Source organism: Musa acuminata, chromosome BXJ1-10 (assembly GCF_036884655.1).
Source record: "Musa acuminata AAA Group cultivar baxijiao chromosome BXJ1-10, Cavendish_Baxijiao_AAA, whole genome shotgun sequence".
NCBI classification, from domain to species: domain Eukaryota; kingdom Viridiplantae; phylum Streptophyta; class Magnoliopsida; order Zingiberales; family Musaceae; genus Musa; species Musa acuminata.
In genome coordinates, this window is record NC_088336.1 from 28,460,124 (window position 1) to 28,477,686 (window position 17,563).

General features: G+C 41.4%; 2 protein-coding genes across 2 annotated transcripts; one reads left to right on the forward strand and one right to left on the reverse strand.

Annotated features, from left to right (window-relative positions):
- Positions 1–6,917: 6,917 nt before the first annotated feature.
- Positions 6,918–13,496, reverse strand: LOC103968761 (proline-rich receptor-like protein kinase PERK8). Its single transcript, XM_009382068.3, has 9 exons — positions 11,647–13,496; positions 11,063–11,458; positions 10,861–10,947; positions 10,705–10,775; positions 10,537–10,613; positions 10,310–10,457; positions 8,047–8,208; positions 7,761–7,950; positions 6,918–7,609 (listed from the first exon to the last, which is right to left on the reverse strand). The coding sequence occupies exons 1-8, from the start codon at positions 12,662–12,664 to the stop codon at positions 7,765–7,767; spliced, it is 2,145 nt and encodes a 714-aa protein (XP_009380343.2). The 5' UTR covers positions 12,665–13,496; the 3' UTR covers positions 6,918–7,609; positions 7,761–7,764.
- A 1,926-nt stretch (positions 13,497–15,422) lies between these two features.
- LOC135595046 (bidirectional sugar transporter SWEET6b-like) lies at positions 15,423–16,992 on the forward strand. Its single transcript, XM_065085551.1, has 6 exons — positions 15,423–15,614; positions 15,773–15,809; positions 15,926–16,142; positions 16,231–16,392; positions 16,616–16,735; positions 16,834–16,992. The coding sequence occupies exons 1-6, from the start codon at positions 15,566–15,568 to the stop codon at positions 16,957–16,959; spliced, it is 711 nt and encodes a 236-aa protein (XP_064941623.1). The 5' UTR covers positions 15,423–15,565; the 3' UTR covers positions 16,960–16,992.
- Positions 16,993–17,563: the final 571 nt, after the last annotated feature.

The window sequence follows — 17,563 nt, forward strand, 5'->3', positions numbered from 1 at the left end:
TTGATTCAAATGCATTGCCAAATTTTTGACTTTCATCTCATGCTCTTCCAACCTTTTCTGAAACGATGAACTGAAGAATGGGCCAAAGAGGTGATCGAACATCGACTCGGTTTTTAATTCCGGCAGAAAGCATTATTGCCATCTATGATGATTCCATCTTATGACGAATACATGGGAGTGGAAAGTGTATTTGAATCAAAAAAATAGCAAAGGAGGAATGACATTTGCAAGATCATTTCTTAGCAAAGCTACCGCTTGCTTTTCAAAAATGAAGAGTCGAGCGCTCGCAACATTCAGTTCAAATGCGATCGATCGACGCACAAGAAAGCTTCACAGCCAAACCTTGCGAAATCAGCAGCAACAGCTTCGAGTTGCCAAGTCTTTGAGGAGGGAATGATCGATCCATCGAAGTAGCTCATGGCTGTGGCAAGGCAAGTGATGGTTCCGACTCCGCAGCTACCGCGGCCTTCGCCTCGCTCACGATGCTGCGACGCCACGTGCACCAGCTCCATCTTCGTCGAGTCCACCCAACACAGTCGTACGATGCGTCGGGACCGACGACCCGCGACGCGCACACCCGCCCAAAGACGCATGAAAACACCGTCAGGATCACTATCGCCGACATGACGGCAAAGAATGGCCCGAGCGATCCCGAACGATGCCCGGAAGGAGCTAAAGCTTGTCCTCGGTAGTCTGGTACCGGCGTCATGGTGGTCGAAGCCATCACAGCGAAGGAAGAAGAACAGAAGGGGGAGGTGGAGGAGCCGCAGTTGTGTCGGTTTCATGCCACCTTACATGCCGAAGGAACAGAGGACGAGTCTTGTAAAGCTAAAAAGCAAGGAGCCAGCTTTTGTGGTTTAGTGGAGAACAACATGGAAAGGAGAAAAGCTTAATGCATGGTCGAAGGTTTTATTAGTGTGTGTGACTAAGAAAGATGGATGGATGGATTGTTTGTCCGATAAGATTCTCTTTAGATACTTTCGTTCCTTTTTCTTAGATGTCGTGTCGTATTGGCTATATTCATTGTTTCCTACATGAGTGAAAGCTTCGTGTAAGGATGAGCTTTCCACTAAGAAAGCCTCTGGTGAGAACAGAGATTGTGATTTACCTGCAGGAGCACATGGGATCTTTATCAAGCGGATTCATCCCAAGGCTCGTGATACAACACAATGATGATGGTTGATGGAAACGATGGAGCACTAACAGTTATGCTGTAATAACATTTGGTTAATAATATGAACATGATGGCAGATGAAAGCACGAGTTACGAATATGATGTACATTCATTCTTTCATTCATAAGTGACCCCAATATGCACATAATTCTATTTTCATGTTTGGGTTTTCTATGTATTATATAACAAATATATATATATATATATATATATATATATATATATATTTATGATAACCACTCTTCAAAAAAAAAAAAACGTTAGTCAAGAAAATAATGAAAAATATAAGTAAATATCAGTTCAGAGAGCGTTCACCCGAAATCACAGAGAACAGGAAACATGGCACTCTAGCCAGTTGGAACATCCCACGTCATCACTAAAACTCACTATAAATAGGGCAAGATGGCTCTTTTTCTCTCTCTCTCTCTCTGTCTCACACACACACGCACACACGAGGCAGGCAAGATCCTCTTGGCCGAATCGCGGGCGTTCTACGCTGCATCGGCCGCCGATCGAAACTTCGGAAACGCTAGCACGGCAATAGCTCTGATCGCGATATCAGTTTTTCGACATTGCACGGTTCCTTTTCTTCTCTTTCCCATCATATGCGTCTGATTTTGGGTTATCGTCTTGTGATTTCAATTTTGGTTTCGGTAAGATTTGAGTACATACAGTGGGCTTTTTTCTTGTGGTTCTTGAACCGGACGTAACTAACTTGCTTCTCTTCTTGGAGAATCGATTTATTTTTCGTTAAAGATTCTTGAATCGGGATTGGCTTCTCTTTCTCGGAGACATCACTTTATTTCTTTAAGGTTCTCTAATCGGGATTTGCTACGCTTCTAGGAGAAATCGCTTTATTTCTGTATAGTTCTTGAACCGGGCGTAATTTGCTTCTCTTCTTGGAGAAATCACTTTTTTCGTTGCGGCTCTTGAATCGGGCGTAATCAGATTCTGTTCTAGGATAAATCACTTTTAACTCTGTACAGTCTTGATTCGGGCGCCTAATTTGCTTCACTACTTGGGGAAAGCACTTTTTTCCTAGTGGTTCTCGAATCGGCCGTGATCTGATTCTCTGCTGTGAGGAATTACTTTATATCTGCACAGTTCTTGATTCGGGCGTAATTTGCTTCACTTCTTGGAGAACTCACTTTATTTCTGTACAGTTGTTGAATCGGGCACAGTTTACTTATCTTCTTCAAGAAATCAATTTCTTGTTATATGGTTCTCTTCTGGTAGACGTCTCTTTATTTCTGCATGGTTCTTAAATCAGCTATAGTAATCATATACACAACACTTTAGCAATATATTAGCAATTGTTTGAGCTTTAGCAATATATTAGTAACATATATTAAGATAACACCATTTGTCTCTTGGAATCTTTGTGCATCCGGCACCTCCTTGTTCTGATAAATTTGTATAATGGATGCAAGATAGTTCCACCAACTTTTCCAACGTGAGCAGAGCGTTTTCCATCAAGATACCTCATAAAATCCATCCTATTCACAGAAAACACACAAAAAAAGTATTTAGCCATCCTATATACAAAACCAAGATTTGCTGAGTTGATAGAAAACTCAACTACATACGGATTCCAAGCCTAAATACAAAACTATTTAGGTGAGAGACACATGCACTTAGGCAAAATGCAAAGCAAAATGTAAATCATACAACAAAAAGCAACGAACACCAGTGAGGCCATCAATTGTAAATCACACAACAAAAAAGCAAAATCACCAACCACTTGATGCCATCCAACATCTTAAGTTAAAAATTTCTTAATCATGCAATCAACAGGAAAACCAAAACTACAACCAACTGAAAAAGAAAAACAAAACAAAAATTGAGAAATTGAGCTAATAAATATCCACTTACTAATTTGCTGAGTTAATTTTTTTTTTTGTTATAATGCATGATTAAGAATTCATGATGCTGCTGACAAATAAATCATATTTTTATTATTTAATTCAAATTTACAACTTTGTTTACACATAAGTTTCAGACATTTTGACCTTTTAAACCTCCAATAAATCCAGATAATCAGTGGTAATCAGAATGATAGAATTCTAAAAACTACTTTTTAAATTTTTTGAACACACAGCTTCCATAAGGCTGTTAAAATTATGACAGCATTGTCCAAAAAGAAACATTGTCCGCTAGTTCGTCTAGGATATTAGACCAATTGAACATCCCACTTTATTCACAAATGCGTACATGTATGAAGGCAATCAGCTACTTAACCACCCTTTAAAGAATTACCAAACAATCATAGTGAAGATAAATTGAGGGGATGACAGTAACCTTTGCGAGTGTGCAAACCAGTGGGTTTGCAGTTCTTTAATCTCAGGTCCTTCTTTTTGAAGATAACATACTCAGTGATGAAGTTCGCTTTCTTAGCATTGCCCTCGCCAATCCTACTATAATCCAATAGCCATTTTCTTTATTTTCTTGTTTTATCCTTCAACCAACCTTGGGTTGAGTTAGACAGAGACATCCTTGGGTTATCAGTCAAAGGAAAAGGATGGTCACTTGGTGACCCCAGCATTGATAAAACGTAAAAAGCATAGGGTTAAGTTAGACAGAGACATCCTCGGGCTATCAAATAAGTTTGGCCTCTGCATAAGGAAGATTAATTATGGCAACATATATACTCTTTTCTCAATGGTGATAAACATCCTGCTGCTCAACCTTGGTATCATAAAGACAAACTTTAGCACTTCAACAATGATAGTGGAGCTGCTATCCTTATCTCTTACTACAATCAATCTCAGACCCTTTTCTGTTCCATAAGAAACCACCCAAAATATATTTACTTTATGACAAGAACACAGAAATACACCATTCAACTTTTCATGAATACTAAGCACCATATATGTGAAAAACATTAAGCTTCTGATTTATGAAGGTTTTAAAGAGGTAACTCTTCATTTAATCTTGATTCCTCAATCTTCTATGTTATAGCTTAACTTTTCTTACAGATTATACTAACTCAGATTTTATTCTGATGCATCATTTTCAAGTAATAATTTCCAAAAATTTTCTGATATATCTGCATGAGTAGTTAAAAGAATTTCCTAAGATTAAGCAAAGAAGACACCCTCTCTGCACCTAGAAGATCTCATATGTCTTTGCTTAAATCTGGGAATCAAATCTCCAATTACATACGTTAAGTATTTAACCTACGAACGATATACATATACATAGTCTTTATGTCAGCTAGAGATATAGCAAACTAATATACAAGTCCAATAAAATGAAGAATGCAGACAGAAAGAACTTTGTGAGAAAATGTGTGAGAGAGAAAGAAGGATAATAACCAACTCAACTAATTGTCATAAGCCCAACAATGATCTTAATTGTCATAACCATCTTTCAGTTGACCATATTCTTTTTCTATAGAATTATGTAAGTATATTAGATATTTGATATCATTCTAATTACCAGAATTCTCAATTGGATCCCTGCAAACCAGATTTCTAATTATGGAAGAGAAGAATTGGAACATAAGTTTGGTTATTTCAGGACTATAATTAGCTAGAGGAAACATTAAGCTACAAAATATAATTATATAAAGTGATAATGAGCATAGCAGTAAAATTCTCAACTAGAACGACACTAAAGATCCAAAAATTCCTTACTGTACATTATGTATCCTTTTAATCCAGAAACAGCTAGACACTTTTTATTTTACATGTTAAATGTAAAACAGCAAAGAATTCAACATCTATATGCGTTAAGCAAAGACACAAAAAGGAATAACAAACAGTATATCTTATCATCAACAATAACCATCACTAAGAAAAACCAAGTAATATTTGGCCTAATGCATTAAGGTCTCAAATATCTAACTCTATGCATGTAATACATAAAAAGTCTATTTTCTTAACAAAATTTGTTTTTATCATGTACCTTATTCGTTTCTTGTTCATCACCTTAAACAAAAATACAACTGGACAGTCATTTCTTGAGTGTCTAGCAGTTTCTCATCTAGGTTCATAATGTAAAGAATATTACAAGAATTTTTTTTTTTAAAAGTAATTGGCTGCACCTAGAAATCTATACTTCCAAACATCTTCAACCTAATTATAATCCAAAACATCTTTGGCTCACTAAATCAAGCTTTAAAAAGTACAGAGGCACCAATGTCTTTTGGAGCTTGGCAGACTAGCAAGAGCTGCACCTTCAAGAAATAAGTAGAGTCCCCTTGTGAAGTGCCATGTCACACATTTGCCTAGACTAGAAGCATAGCGCATCAGCCACCCAACTGTTAAGCTTTGGGTGAGTACTGAGTATCCGCTCAGCATGACTGAACTCAAATCCCACTAAACTTCACCTCGTATTCGAGGAAAGAATTGCCTACATCTTATGATAAAGAAGAACAAATAGTTGCATTCAATGATTTTATATAAAGGGCGATAAGTAAGTTCTTCTGCAACAAAAAAGAAAAGAACAGTAAAACAAGAATAAACTTGAAGTTGAATAGACACTCAAAACAGAGACAGACTGGCGACTGATCTCCAGCTCATTATATTTTCCTTCAAGAAGAGAACCGAAAGATCATTTCTCCAATGGTTACAGACCACATTAAACGTGGAGAAAAGCAAGCATTAAGAGATCAAATGGATCAAATGCTCATCATCTTTTCCTTTGAGAAAAGAACTGCAAGATCCTTTCTCTACTTATTACAATCACATTGTACTTTAAGAAGCGGTGATAGTGAGGAAACAAACATAAGATTGACGCAAAGCAAGCATGAAAAGGTCAAATGGAACAGAAAAGAAACCGAAGATTGATCTACAAAATCAAATACCCATCATCATCTCCTTCGAGGCGAGAAGCGGTGCCAATAAGGAAACAAGCATAAGATTTGAACCAAAGCAAGCATCAGCAGATCGAATGGAATGGAACAATAAAGAAACCGAAGATTGATCTCGAAAATTGAATACCCATCATCACTTCCTTAAAGAAGAGAACCGCAGGATCCTTCTCTACTTGTTACAGGTCGCATTAAACTTCAAGAAATGGTGACTACAAAGTTACAAACACGAGACAGAAGCAAACCAAGCATCAAAATATCAAATGGAACAACAAATACGGCAAAGAATGATGTAGGAAATCGAACACCCAACGTCGTTTTGTTTAAGAAGAGAACGAGGCAAGATCCCATCTCTACTTGTTACAGATCACATTTTGTTTCAAGATACGGTGACAACGCATAAGATTAATGCAAAGCTAGCATCAAGAGGTCAAAAGGAGACACAAGAAAGCGCAGAACGATCTACAAAATCGAACACCCATCCTTCAGGTAGAGAACCGCAAAACCCTTTCTCGACTTGTTACATGTCGCATTAAACTCCAAGAAATAGTGATGATAAGGGAACAAACATCGGATCGAAGCAAAGCAAGAATCAATAAGTCAAATGCGAAATCGAGATCGTCGTGGAACCAACACCACCTTGAGAATCGCGCGAGGATTCCAAAGTTTCAGTTCCGTGGGCGGCCGATCCGTCCATCGGAGCGCTTCCGTTCCACAGCTTCACCGTGAGAACCTCGACCACCGCGCCTCCTTTTATAGATGCACACAAAAAAAGGTACACGTGGCACACCGTTAGTCGATTTCCATCGAAGCATTCACCAGACTTCTTATCTCTTAAACTCATTCCTGGAGCGGATCCTTTGCGTGCCGGTGTGATGTTTAATAACATGCAATACAATAATAATCTTATTACAACAATTATAGTGATAGTAATAATAAAAGTACATAATCGATCTTATTCTCTAAAGAAAAGTATTTGCAAATTGATAATGTACAAATTCTCTTGAAATTACTGTTACTTTGTATCACCCAAAAACATAAAAATGCACATGAGATGATGGCCCTAAAATTCTTTTTTTGCCCCTCGTTGATGGTCCAGCAATTTTCTCTTGCACAGCAGACTTCAGCCCACGACAACACTCGTTCCCCGCCTTCCGAGGTTGTTGACCGGAGCAACAATGGAGAATCTGAACGTAGATATACAAGACACCCATGAAGCATAAGATCCTCCAGAAAGATGCGTCCATCAACATTACCAGCAGGGAGAGAGCATTAAACATCATAGGCCTCCTCAGGTGCTACGGCCACGAGCAGCTTCTGTTACATGGATGTTTTGTGCAGGGTAACATCACTGTTCGAATCGATATATAACATTGTTCAACTTCGATCACTCAAAGATCATTCACAGAATCCGCTGCTTTTCCGAGTGACCGTCTGTAGTTTCAAACTTCAATCAGCTGAAACAACTTTCTAGTCTTCGACTGGCCATCAAAGCAGTGGATGAATTGCTTTACCGAAACGAATGAGTTAAAAAGAACAATAGATCTCTGTTGTGGATTGGTGACTCCGAGTATTAGATTCTTCATGAAAATAAAGAATTTGCTACTGATTATGTGACGCCTCTGTAGCAGAAATAAGAGAATATATTACAGGTACAGACAACAGAATAAAAAAGAATTAAGAGAATAAACCATAAAGAAGGCCTCATTTTTGCTAAAGAATAACTACGTGGGGAAGAAAATGAAACAAAAAGCAAAAGGCCAAAAAACAAACCTTTTCAAATATCCGATTGATGACTCCAATCAGACTGGCTATACCCAGAACTAAAGACATGGCTCCCGAATGCCATCCGCCGCAACAGTCTGATCTCTGCTGTTTCTGCTACGTTGAAGATTTCACTTTGTCCGGGTTTGACACCATTGTTTAGATCAACATCGGTTAGGATATCGAGAACCCTTACTACCTGAACGAAAATATTTCATAGAACAAGCAACACGATGCAAGTAGATGAGATTCCCCTCACATTTAGCATAGTCATCGTTTTATGCTGAATTATTACCTTTCCCATCTGAGGCCTCATTGCTGCTGAATGACGAATACATGCTGCTGCTACTTCGATCATTCGAAACATCTCAGTTTCATTGTAGTTCTTTTCGAGCCTTGGATCTGATAATTCTCCAAAATCTCTAGTTTCAAGAGCATGGGACAGCCGTGGTCGTGCCTACAAAATCACATCGACATAAACTAAATAAATTTCTGCAGGAGACAAAGGAACCTTAGTTACGCCAGATACTCTAGAATCTAGATATCCACACAACGAGAAAGCAGATGCAATCTGGTTATCGACAAGTCTGACCAAGGGAACTCGATCAGGGAATATATGACTCTATTTGTTATTAATACTCCATACGGAAAACTAAATTAAGAAAACCACCCTAGCCTCCACTTATTCAGGTTTCCTATCTCAGACTCCAACATTGAGTCTCCAACATGATTTGTTTGGCATCACTTGATGCTTGGTGGCAAATTGGCAATAGATGCATGGTGACAGATTAGGTACATAATTCATATTGTGCACAAATTTTGAAGTTGGATGTTCTGCCTTCTGGGCACCGCTTAAAGGTTGCACATTAATGGAAACCAATGGAAAAAAGATGTTCAAGAGCTCTCCAAATAAAAGCTCTGTAGCTTAACATGAACTTGCGCTTGTACCAAGAAGTGCAAATTGGTAGCTTAAGTTTTATGGTTGTGCATCACCAACAACAACAAATACTTAATTGAAGGAAAGAAAAGGTAAAAGAAGCATCAGTGCAATTCTTCGGGAAGGAATCCAGTTGCAAGGTACTTTAAAGTCTCAAGCATGGATGTCCAATGAACTGTGCATTTATGCCAAGAGAAACAGCAAACTATGACAATAACCAATTAGTAGTATACTTAATTCAAACAAACTCTAGCCTAGTCCAATTTGAAGAACCAACATAACCTAGATCAAGCGTAGCCCAACCTAGTCCAATTTGAAGAACCAACATAACCTAGATCAAGCGTAGCCCAGTGGTGGCTCCACGCCGTTCCTACTCGAGCCCCCTCACCATGCCCAAATGCTAGGTCAGCTCTGATACCAAATGTCATGACCCGAGTCTGATAGGCTAACTGGCCTATCAATTTCATTTGGTTTAAACTACTGACCAAAATGCTTAAGCTGAAATTGATAGTAGTACACTCATCAGATCCTTGTAAGTCAATTTTAATCTTGCTCACTTTCGATGTGGGACTAATCAGGGGTGTTACAAAATACATTTCCAAAATGAACATTGAAAATGATAATAATGTTATATGAGCATTGATATAAGAATCTGATGTGTATCCGAGTATCTAATTTAACAAGCAACATTCACAGTCCAACCCTATTTTCTCAAGCTAAGCTACTTAGCTGAAATATATAAGCCCTTCAAGGTTACAAGTGGCAGACCACCAGAATGAGCTTTGTTACCCGACAAAAACCTTGTTCACAATGAATCTCTAAAAGGTAACTTTTATGGGGGAATTGAAGAAAATCTCCATATATATGCCACTATAAAGGACTGGAAGGACAAGAGAAAGAAAAAACAAAAACGGAGAAAAATGCTAGTAAAGCAAAAGTTTGTAACGGGGAAAGAGGAATAGACACCATAACAACATTAAAGCCAAACATCTTTAAGGCCATACGAAGATATCTAACACAACAACAAAGGAGGAAAGAAAGTCAAGTAAAAAAGAACCTCATTCTACAAACAAAAGTTCGATCCATCAATTTATCAAGCCCTCTGGAATTTTCTATCAGAGCATCAAGTAGCAATTGGCTAATAATATTCTACGAAAAAATCTCCAGGAAAGCATTAGATTTGGTTTTATCATTCAAACACCATTTGACACAAAGAACATTCTCTCTTAAGTTCATTAGATTTCGGTTCTGTTTACCACAAGAAGATCATGTGGCTCGTCTTAATTTGTGGTATTTCCCAGACAGATTGACCAATTTAAATGGGGTAAAATGAAGTGGGATATAAGAGGAAAGTTATTTGAAGCGTTACAGAAAACATTTGTTCGATCATCAAGGTAAGCTGTCTCCTTTCTTTGATGCAAGCCCTAGACATGATAAGTTTCAAGACCAACTACAGATTTTCTTCAGTTGCATAATAATTTTGACTTGCCCATTCATTATCAAGTGCTACAGCACCTGAAAATTGAATGTGCTACTGAGTTTTCTATATCTGATATGCATTTAGTTTTGAGTTCAACAATTTTCTGAAGAGACAAATTGAGAAAGAAATTTCAGAGCTTACCCACTCAACAAGGCTCTCATCACCCATAGGCTGGGTGTCATCAACAGGCTTTCGTCCTGTAATGAGTTCCAAAAGCACAACCCCGAAGGAGTAAACATCAGATCGCTCAGTTAACTTGCCACTCGATGCATATTCTGGAGCCAAATATCTAGATGGAAAAACAATCACATAATTTTTAATATCAAAGAACCATGGAATCACGGTTATCAAGTAATTGGTTTACCCACCCAAAGGTCCCTATTACGCGTGTAGAGACATGCGTACAAGCATCCATAGCTAACTTTGCAAGCCCAAAATCAGAAACCTACTCGACATACACAAATTATTAACAAGACGGAATTTATGATAAGGAAGTGCCTCAGAAACTGTCCACAGAGGTATTAATGGAGGATAACCTGGGCCTCGAAGTTGTTATCCAATAGAATGTTTGAGGACTTTATATCTCTATGAATGATCCTTGGATGGCCTGGTCAAAATCACCAAACCAAATTATAAGTAATAAATAGAAGTTACAGAAAACTGTTGCTAGTAATACTAAGTTCACATATTACAATCCTCATGCAGGTAAGCTATGCCACGAGCTGCACCAGCTGCAACCTTAACCCTTGTTGGCCAATCGATAACTGGCTTTCCTGTACCTGAAAAAGATTTGCACAGAAATGGTGCCACATGTAACTAACAAATTTACATACAGGATCCCAAATATTACAAGTTATCTTTTATAAATCCAACGAACTGATAAGTTAATCATACCATGAAGATGAGAGTGAAGTGTATCATTGGGCACAAAATCATAAACAAGCAATCTTTGGTTCTCCGATATGCAATACCCTACAAGCGAAACCAAGTGGCGATGGTGTATGCGACTGATAATCTCAACCTCGGCTTTAAACTCCCGTTCACCCTGTCCACTGCCAACCTTTAATTGCTTCACAGCAACTTCTCTTCCATCAGAAAAGCATCCTTTATAAACACAACCAAAACCACCTTCACCTAAAATATTTTGGGGTGAGAAACCGTTTGTTATTTCATATAACTCTTCATAAGAAAAGCACGACTGAGCATTGACTATTCCAGCATCGGACGCGACACTTGCAGACTTGTGGTGATATACAACAGGAGCTGATGGAGACCTTGGGTGGGGTGATTCTGTTAAGAAAAAGAACATGTACTTAGACCAGTCGAATAATCAAAATTTGATAACATGGGAGGTGTCATGTTGAGATATTTCAAAGTTTCTTGGATCAGTATTGTCAAGATTTTTGGGTGTCTCAATGACAAAGAAGCTGGTAAGACCATAACCAATGAAAATACTTGTCGAGATGTTAGAGAATGACCTGATATCATAGAAGATGAGCGTGGTGAAGGCATGACAAACCCTGCAACATATCCAGCAACAGGTTTCCTGCGCTTCCTTACATACCACACAATCCCTAGAAAACAAAATATAACGAATACAACCACCAATCCAACAGCTACCGCAGTGCCTGTCTTCGTACCACCACCTCCTGGAGAGTTGTCACTCGCCACATCTGAACCAGGAGGGGACTTGTTGGAACTTGGGCTAATTGGATTTGTCGAATTGCCAGATGGAATGGTGGTAGAGTGTAAGGGAGGAGAGGCTTGAATTGGGGAAGGAACTGTACCAGCAGAAGGAGGAGCGGCAGGGGGTGAACGAGCTGGAGTCGATGGGCTTTTAGGTGCTAGTGCCGATGGAATAGGAGGGCTGGGAGACCTCGGTGGAAGTGGAGGAGAAGGCGGAGCATTTGGTGGTTCAACAGAAGGCGGTGGGGGAGTTCTGGTAGGTGGTCCGGCCGAAGGTGGACGTGGTGGAGAGCCAGACAACGGCGGAGGTGCATTGGGAGTTTGAGGAGGTGAGGATGCTGAAGAAGGCGGGGGAGGAGAAGCTGCAATTGGTGGCGGAGGAGAAACCTCGGTTGGTGGCGGGGGAGAGACTGCAGTGGGTGGCAGAGGAGAAACCTCGGTAGGTGGCGGGGGAGAGGCAGCAACCGATGGCGGTGGAGAGCCTGTACTAGGTGGCGGCGGAGAAGCTGTAATAACAGGGGGTGTAGGAGAGGCAACAGGAGGTGGGGGAGAAGCAGAAGGTGGTGGAGACGGCGGCGGCGTAGAAGCGGTAGCAGGCGGAGGGAAACTGGCAGCTGGAGGGGGTGGTGACGGTGGAGGCGGAGGCTCTGGCGATGACGCTGGAGGAGTGGGGGGGGGAGCAACGGGATCAGGGAGCGGAGAAGGTGGTGGCGAGTCAGATGTGGAAGGAGGTGAAAAGGAAGCAAGAGGAGGGGAAACAGTAGAAGAAGGCGGAGTCGCCGAAACAGAAGGTGGAGGGGAAGAGGACATGTTCACTAATACTGTCAATTCCTTTCTCCCTTCCACCTATAAATATATCAAATGAAAAGAAAATATGGAGAACTCAGATCACCATGAATCCATGAGACTCAAGAAAAGATTCCATAAAAAGCTTCTTCCTTTGGCAACAAGAGATCTCAGAATCAGCAAAACCTCAGATCCTAGTGATCTCTAGTACAAAACTGGAACCTGCAATTATCCCTCGCTTTAGACATAGAGAGACATCGGCGGAGGTACCGATCAAAAGTCTGTTCTCTGTGACGCCAGAAATCCTTCTTCTCTGTAAAGAAATCAGCCAACAAAAACTACACAGCTTCTAAACCGAGAAATCGAAATGAGAAAATTCCATATCTACTCGTTTCCGACAAATCTCTTAAGTCTCTCCTCAAACAAACCCAACGACACACCACCGCTCGTAACGCAAAGAAGGAAATACTTCACCCAAGAATGTGACCTAGCTTCGCAAGATTCCACCTTTATGGCAAAAAAGCACCACTGAAGGTCCGAACTGCGCCGCAAATATTACTCCGATGAATGAAATGGTCATTCAAAATGCAACCTCCCTCGACATCCCACCTTTCCCGAGATTGCGCCAAAAAAAAAAGGAAAAAGGCCAAAACCAAGAAGAACACGGATCACAAAATCCTAAACCGAGCCCCTAAACCTGCCAGCCAAATTGCAGCGCGTTCCCAGCAACGTTGAACATAAAATAACTCAAATATTCCCAGCTGCAGAGCACACACCTCGCAGAACACACCCGCTCCTCCACCCTTTATCGGCAACGAAAACGTGACGATGACTCGAGTGACCTTCTTGGGTGGGAATGGAGAGAGAAAGCCAGTGAGGTAGCCGAGTTGGCACAAGAGTAAAAATATGAAGAATCAAGCTAATCGTCTCCCTGCAACGACAAATCTACCAATTAAAATTCTATATTGTTTTTTCTTGTCCCATAAGGTAACACCATCTGCGAGCTTATGTTCAGAATTCCCACCTTTCTTCCACCGTAAACATTGATTGAGCTGTAAAATTCGAAGATGCTGAGCGACCGGGATTCAACCTCTGCGTTTAGACTGGCTTTGACGTGTCAATGGTTGGCTATCACGACACTAAGAGCGTCAGTGACTAACTATTTGCGTAGTATCTAACCATCTTCCCGTTGACTCGTCAACACAGTGGACCTTAGAATTAATGAGAGTATTATAATCACCGCCGGGAGAGTGGACCCATCGAGAGAAATAGATTTGGGCTACGTAAGTCATACGATGACCATTCACGTTAGCAACTCTAGTGATAAGATTATTAATATAGGAGATGTGTGCTATATATGAATCACGAATGCACCAATCAATGAAGTAGGATATCTACCGACTGATCATTTCATTCAACTGACAACTTGATTCAGTTTAAATTAAATAGGAGAAACAGAATCATGGATGACTTTGACTTGGGATGTCAGCACTGGCAACCGACAACTTAAGCTGTAGCCCGCACCTTCTCCTGAGTTGCAATTAGGTCTGACCCCCACCACCGGGACTGCAGAAGCTCGAGCTGCCACCCAACCATGTACACGAATAAACCCAAAAAGATCCACGAGTGCTCACTTCCTTTCGACACGTGAACTAGGGTGATTGATGTTATGCTTATTACCTACTCGGTGGGAAAACAGTTATTAGAACCACATAGTTACTTATTAGTGAATCTATATGTTGTGGAGTTAATATGGATTGGTTCAATCTTCGATATGCAAAGTCACCCATGCGGATATTTGATGGTGAAATCGAGTGTCGAGTGAAGTTAGATTCGAGCCTTGTCCCTTGAGTGTCGTCTTCTCTATTGACGAGCAACTTGTTTTTTCGTCACTCGGCACTTGCACATGGATCAAGATCAGGAGGTGAATTCCTCACTTCGATTCATTCAAAACTTAAGTTAATGCTAAATGAAATAAAAGTGAATTAAATGTGTCCAAAGAGTCCCTGCCATATTATATGGTGCAGGAAAATTATATGGCCCGACCGAACAACGCCTACGTGCATGTCAGATTGTGGTTTCTTCCAAAACCGGAGAGAGAGAGAGAGAGAGAGAGGCAGCAGTGAGTACGTATTTAGTACTGAAACCCTGCACTCTGTGTTTCTAAAAGTGGGCGAGAGAACGTATCTGGTCATGGGAAGGTAACCTGCGGATCCCCGACAAAGAAGGGACGCTCTAACCAAATGTTGCGACGCGTCGAGTGCCCCTCCAATCGGCGCGCCTGAACCGGTCAATGCTGTGCTCATTTCACCTCCCCTTTTAATCGATGATCCACCGATTACACCAATTATCTATCTGTCGACGGGATCAATGCAAATAAATACATACACGCAACTCAGTCGCACCTAATTATGACTAAAGATAAAAGGCAAATAAAATGACGCGTCCCAAAACAATGAGAAACAAAATCAATTGGCCCCATGATGGGTTAACCATCTCACCCACCTTCGTCCGCCTCCAATTACGGGGAAGGTGAGATTGACGGTAAACCACGTGAAGGGCTGCCAAAAAACATATCGCTCGCTCTTGACAGCACTGCAAGCCACAGCGCATGGTCCGTTGAGACCGCCAAGCGGATCAGAAGAAGATGGTTAATTCGTAAATAATGAGAACGTCGGGGCGCTTCGTGTGCTCCATCCGGCATTGGGGTCTACCCCGAAGCCCGAGATGGCTATAAGTCGCCCCTCCATGCACGCTCGACAACTGAATGAACCAAGGAGAGATATATAGAGAGAGAGAGACAGAGAGAGAGAGAGAGAGGGAAGGAGGAGGAGGAGGAAGCACTGACGGTGGAAACGACGCTCCGCTAGCAACTTCCTCTCCGAGATCACCTCGTTTCTGAGCCCGAGTTAGCCAGTCGCCGCGATGGTGATGCTGAGCCAGGACGCAGTCCGTAATGTCATTGGTCTCATCGGTATAAGCTTCCTTCTCCACTATCCCTCTCACCCGAGTCTTCGTTTTCTCAGATAATCCATTTTCCCAAAAGAAACTCGTTCTCAGTCAGATCTCAACTCTCACCGACAAATGCATCCATCGATGTGTATGTAACTTTATTTCCCGTTTCGATTGCAGGCAATGTCATCTCCTTTGGTCTGTTCCTATCACCCGTGTAAGCTTCGATGACTCTCTCAAATCTTTGATTCGTTTTCTTCTTGGGGTGGGTGGGTTTGAATCCGGAAAGATCTGATCACGGCCGGTTGGGTTATGGAACTGCAATGTCTACAGGCCGACCTTTGTACAAATAATCAAGAAAAAGGCGGTGGAGCAATTCTCCCCTATCCCCTACCTCGCAACTCTCCTCAACTGCATGATGTGGTTTTTGTACGGGCTCCCCATCGTCCACCCCCACAGCATCCTCGTCGTCACCATCAACGGCATTGGTCTCGTGATCGAATCCGCCTACCTCACCATCTTCTTCATTTATGCCACCCGAGAAGGCCGCGTACGCCTAACACGATCGCCTTTCTCTCTCTAATTTTCTACTGTACCGTCTTTAAAAAGGCATGGCACTGAGGAAGAACGCATATCAGCTGAAGGTGCTCAAGATATTGGCGGGAGAGCTGGCGTTCATGACGGTGGTGGTGGTGGCGGTGCTCTTGGGCGCGCACACGCACGAGAAGAGGTCGCTCATCGTGGGGATCCTCTGCATCATCTTCGGTACCTGCATGTATGCCTCGCCGCTTGCGGTCATGGTAAGACCACACTGGAAGCACTGCAAAGTTCATGCTTCTGTGATAGCTGCTTTGCGTTTAACAGCCTATCCTAGAATATGTCATGGACAAGGCACTCTGACCATGCAGGCATGTGCCATCGACGAACAGGGAAAGTGCATTTATGAACACATATGATATCTTTAGGAGTCGATGGACAATTTGTGATGCATGCATTTATGATATCTTGAATGCATTGTGGCAGAAACTGGTGATCCAGACAAAGAGCGTCGAGTACATGCCCTTCACTCTCTCTCTTGCTAGCTTCCTTAACGGCGTTTGCTGGACGACCTACTCCTTCCTCCCCTTCGACGTCAACCTATTCGTAAGAGCCTCGCTAACGTGATGTGATGTGATTTGATTAGGCGTAATGTTCAGACTCGGTGCAAGTTGAACTATTGATATGTTGTGCTCGTGCTGCAGATTCCCAATGGGTTGGGTGCCCTCTTCGGCTTCTTGCAACTGATACTCTATGCTTGTTACTTCAAAGCCACACCGAAGAAGGATGCCAAGGCCGAGGTGGAGCTGCACAGTTCACGTGATGTTTAAGGCGATCTCTGTCGACGCCTTCGATGTTTTATTTGCCGTCATCTTTGTCTTCTCATGTGGGTCGGAACGGTGTTTGATGCAATGAAGTATATCCTTTATTACGTTCATCTTTCTTTTGACACAATAACGTCGATCATAACGTTAGTTTTACCAAATAAAAGAAAAGGCATCCGAAATAATGACAACCAAAATTATAGGAGGACGAATCCAACTTGTATAATCCAGTTAGATTAGCCGAATGGAGTTGGGAGACAACACCCTCGAGAGAATATAAGCAGAGAAAAAGAGAAGTTACAAAGCTTGCCAATCGTAACGGAAATGTTGGCTTGTCTATCATACTACCGACTCGTACTCGGTGGAGATCCACACGGATATGGGCTGCCATCATAGAACACTATGGTAAAGAACTTGTTCTTCTTCGTCACTGAAGTAATGTTTTTGCCGTGAGGATGCCTCAGTTGAACTGCCATCAAGACACTCGAAGCTATTTTGTTTGTAAGACATTAAAATGGAAGACTGTTTCTGATTTATAACCAAATCCCAAGAGAAGGATTATACTGAGAAGAACCATAAGATTGGAAGCGATCGCAACACGAATAACACG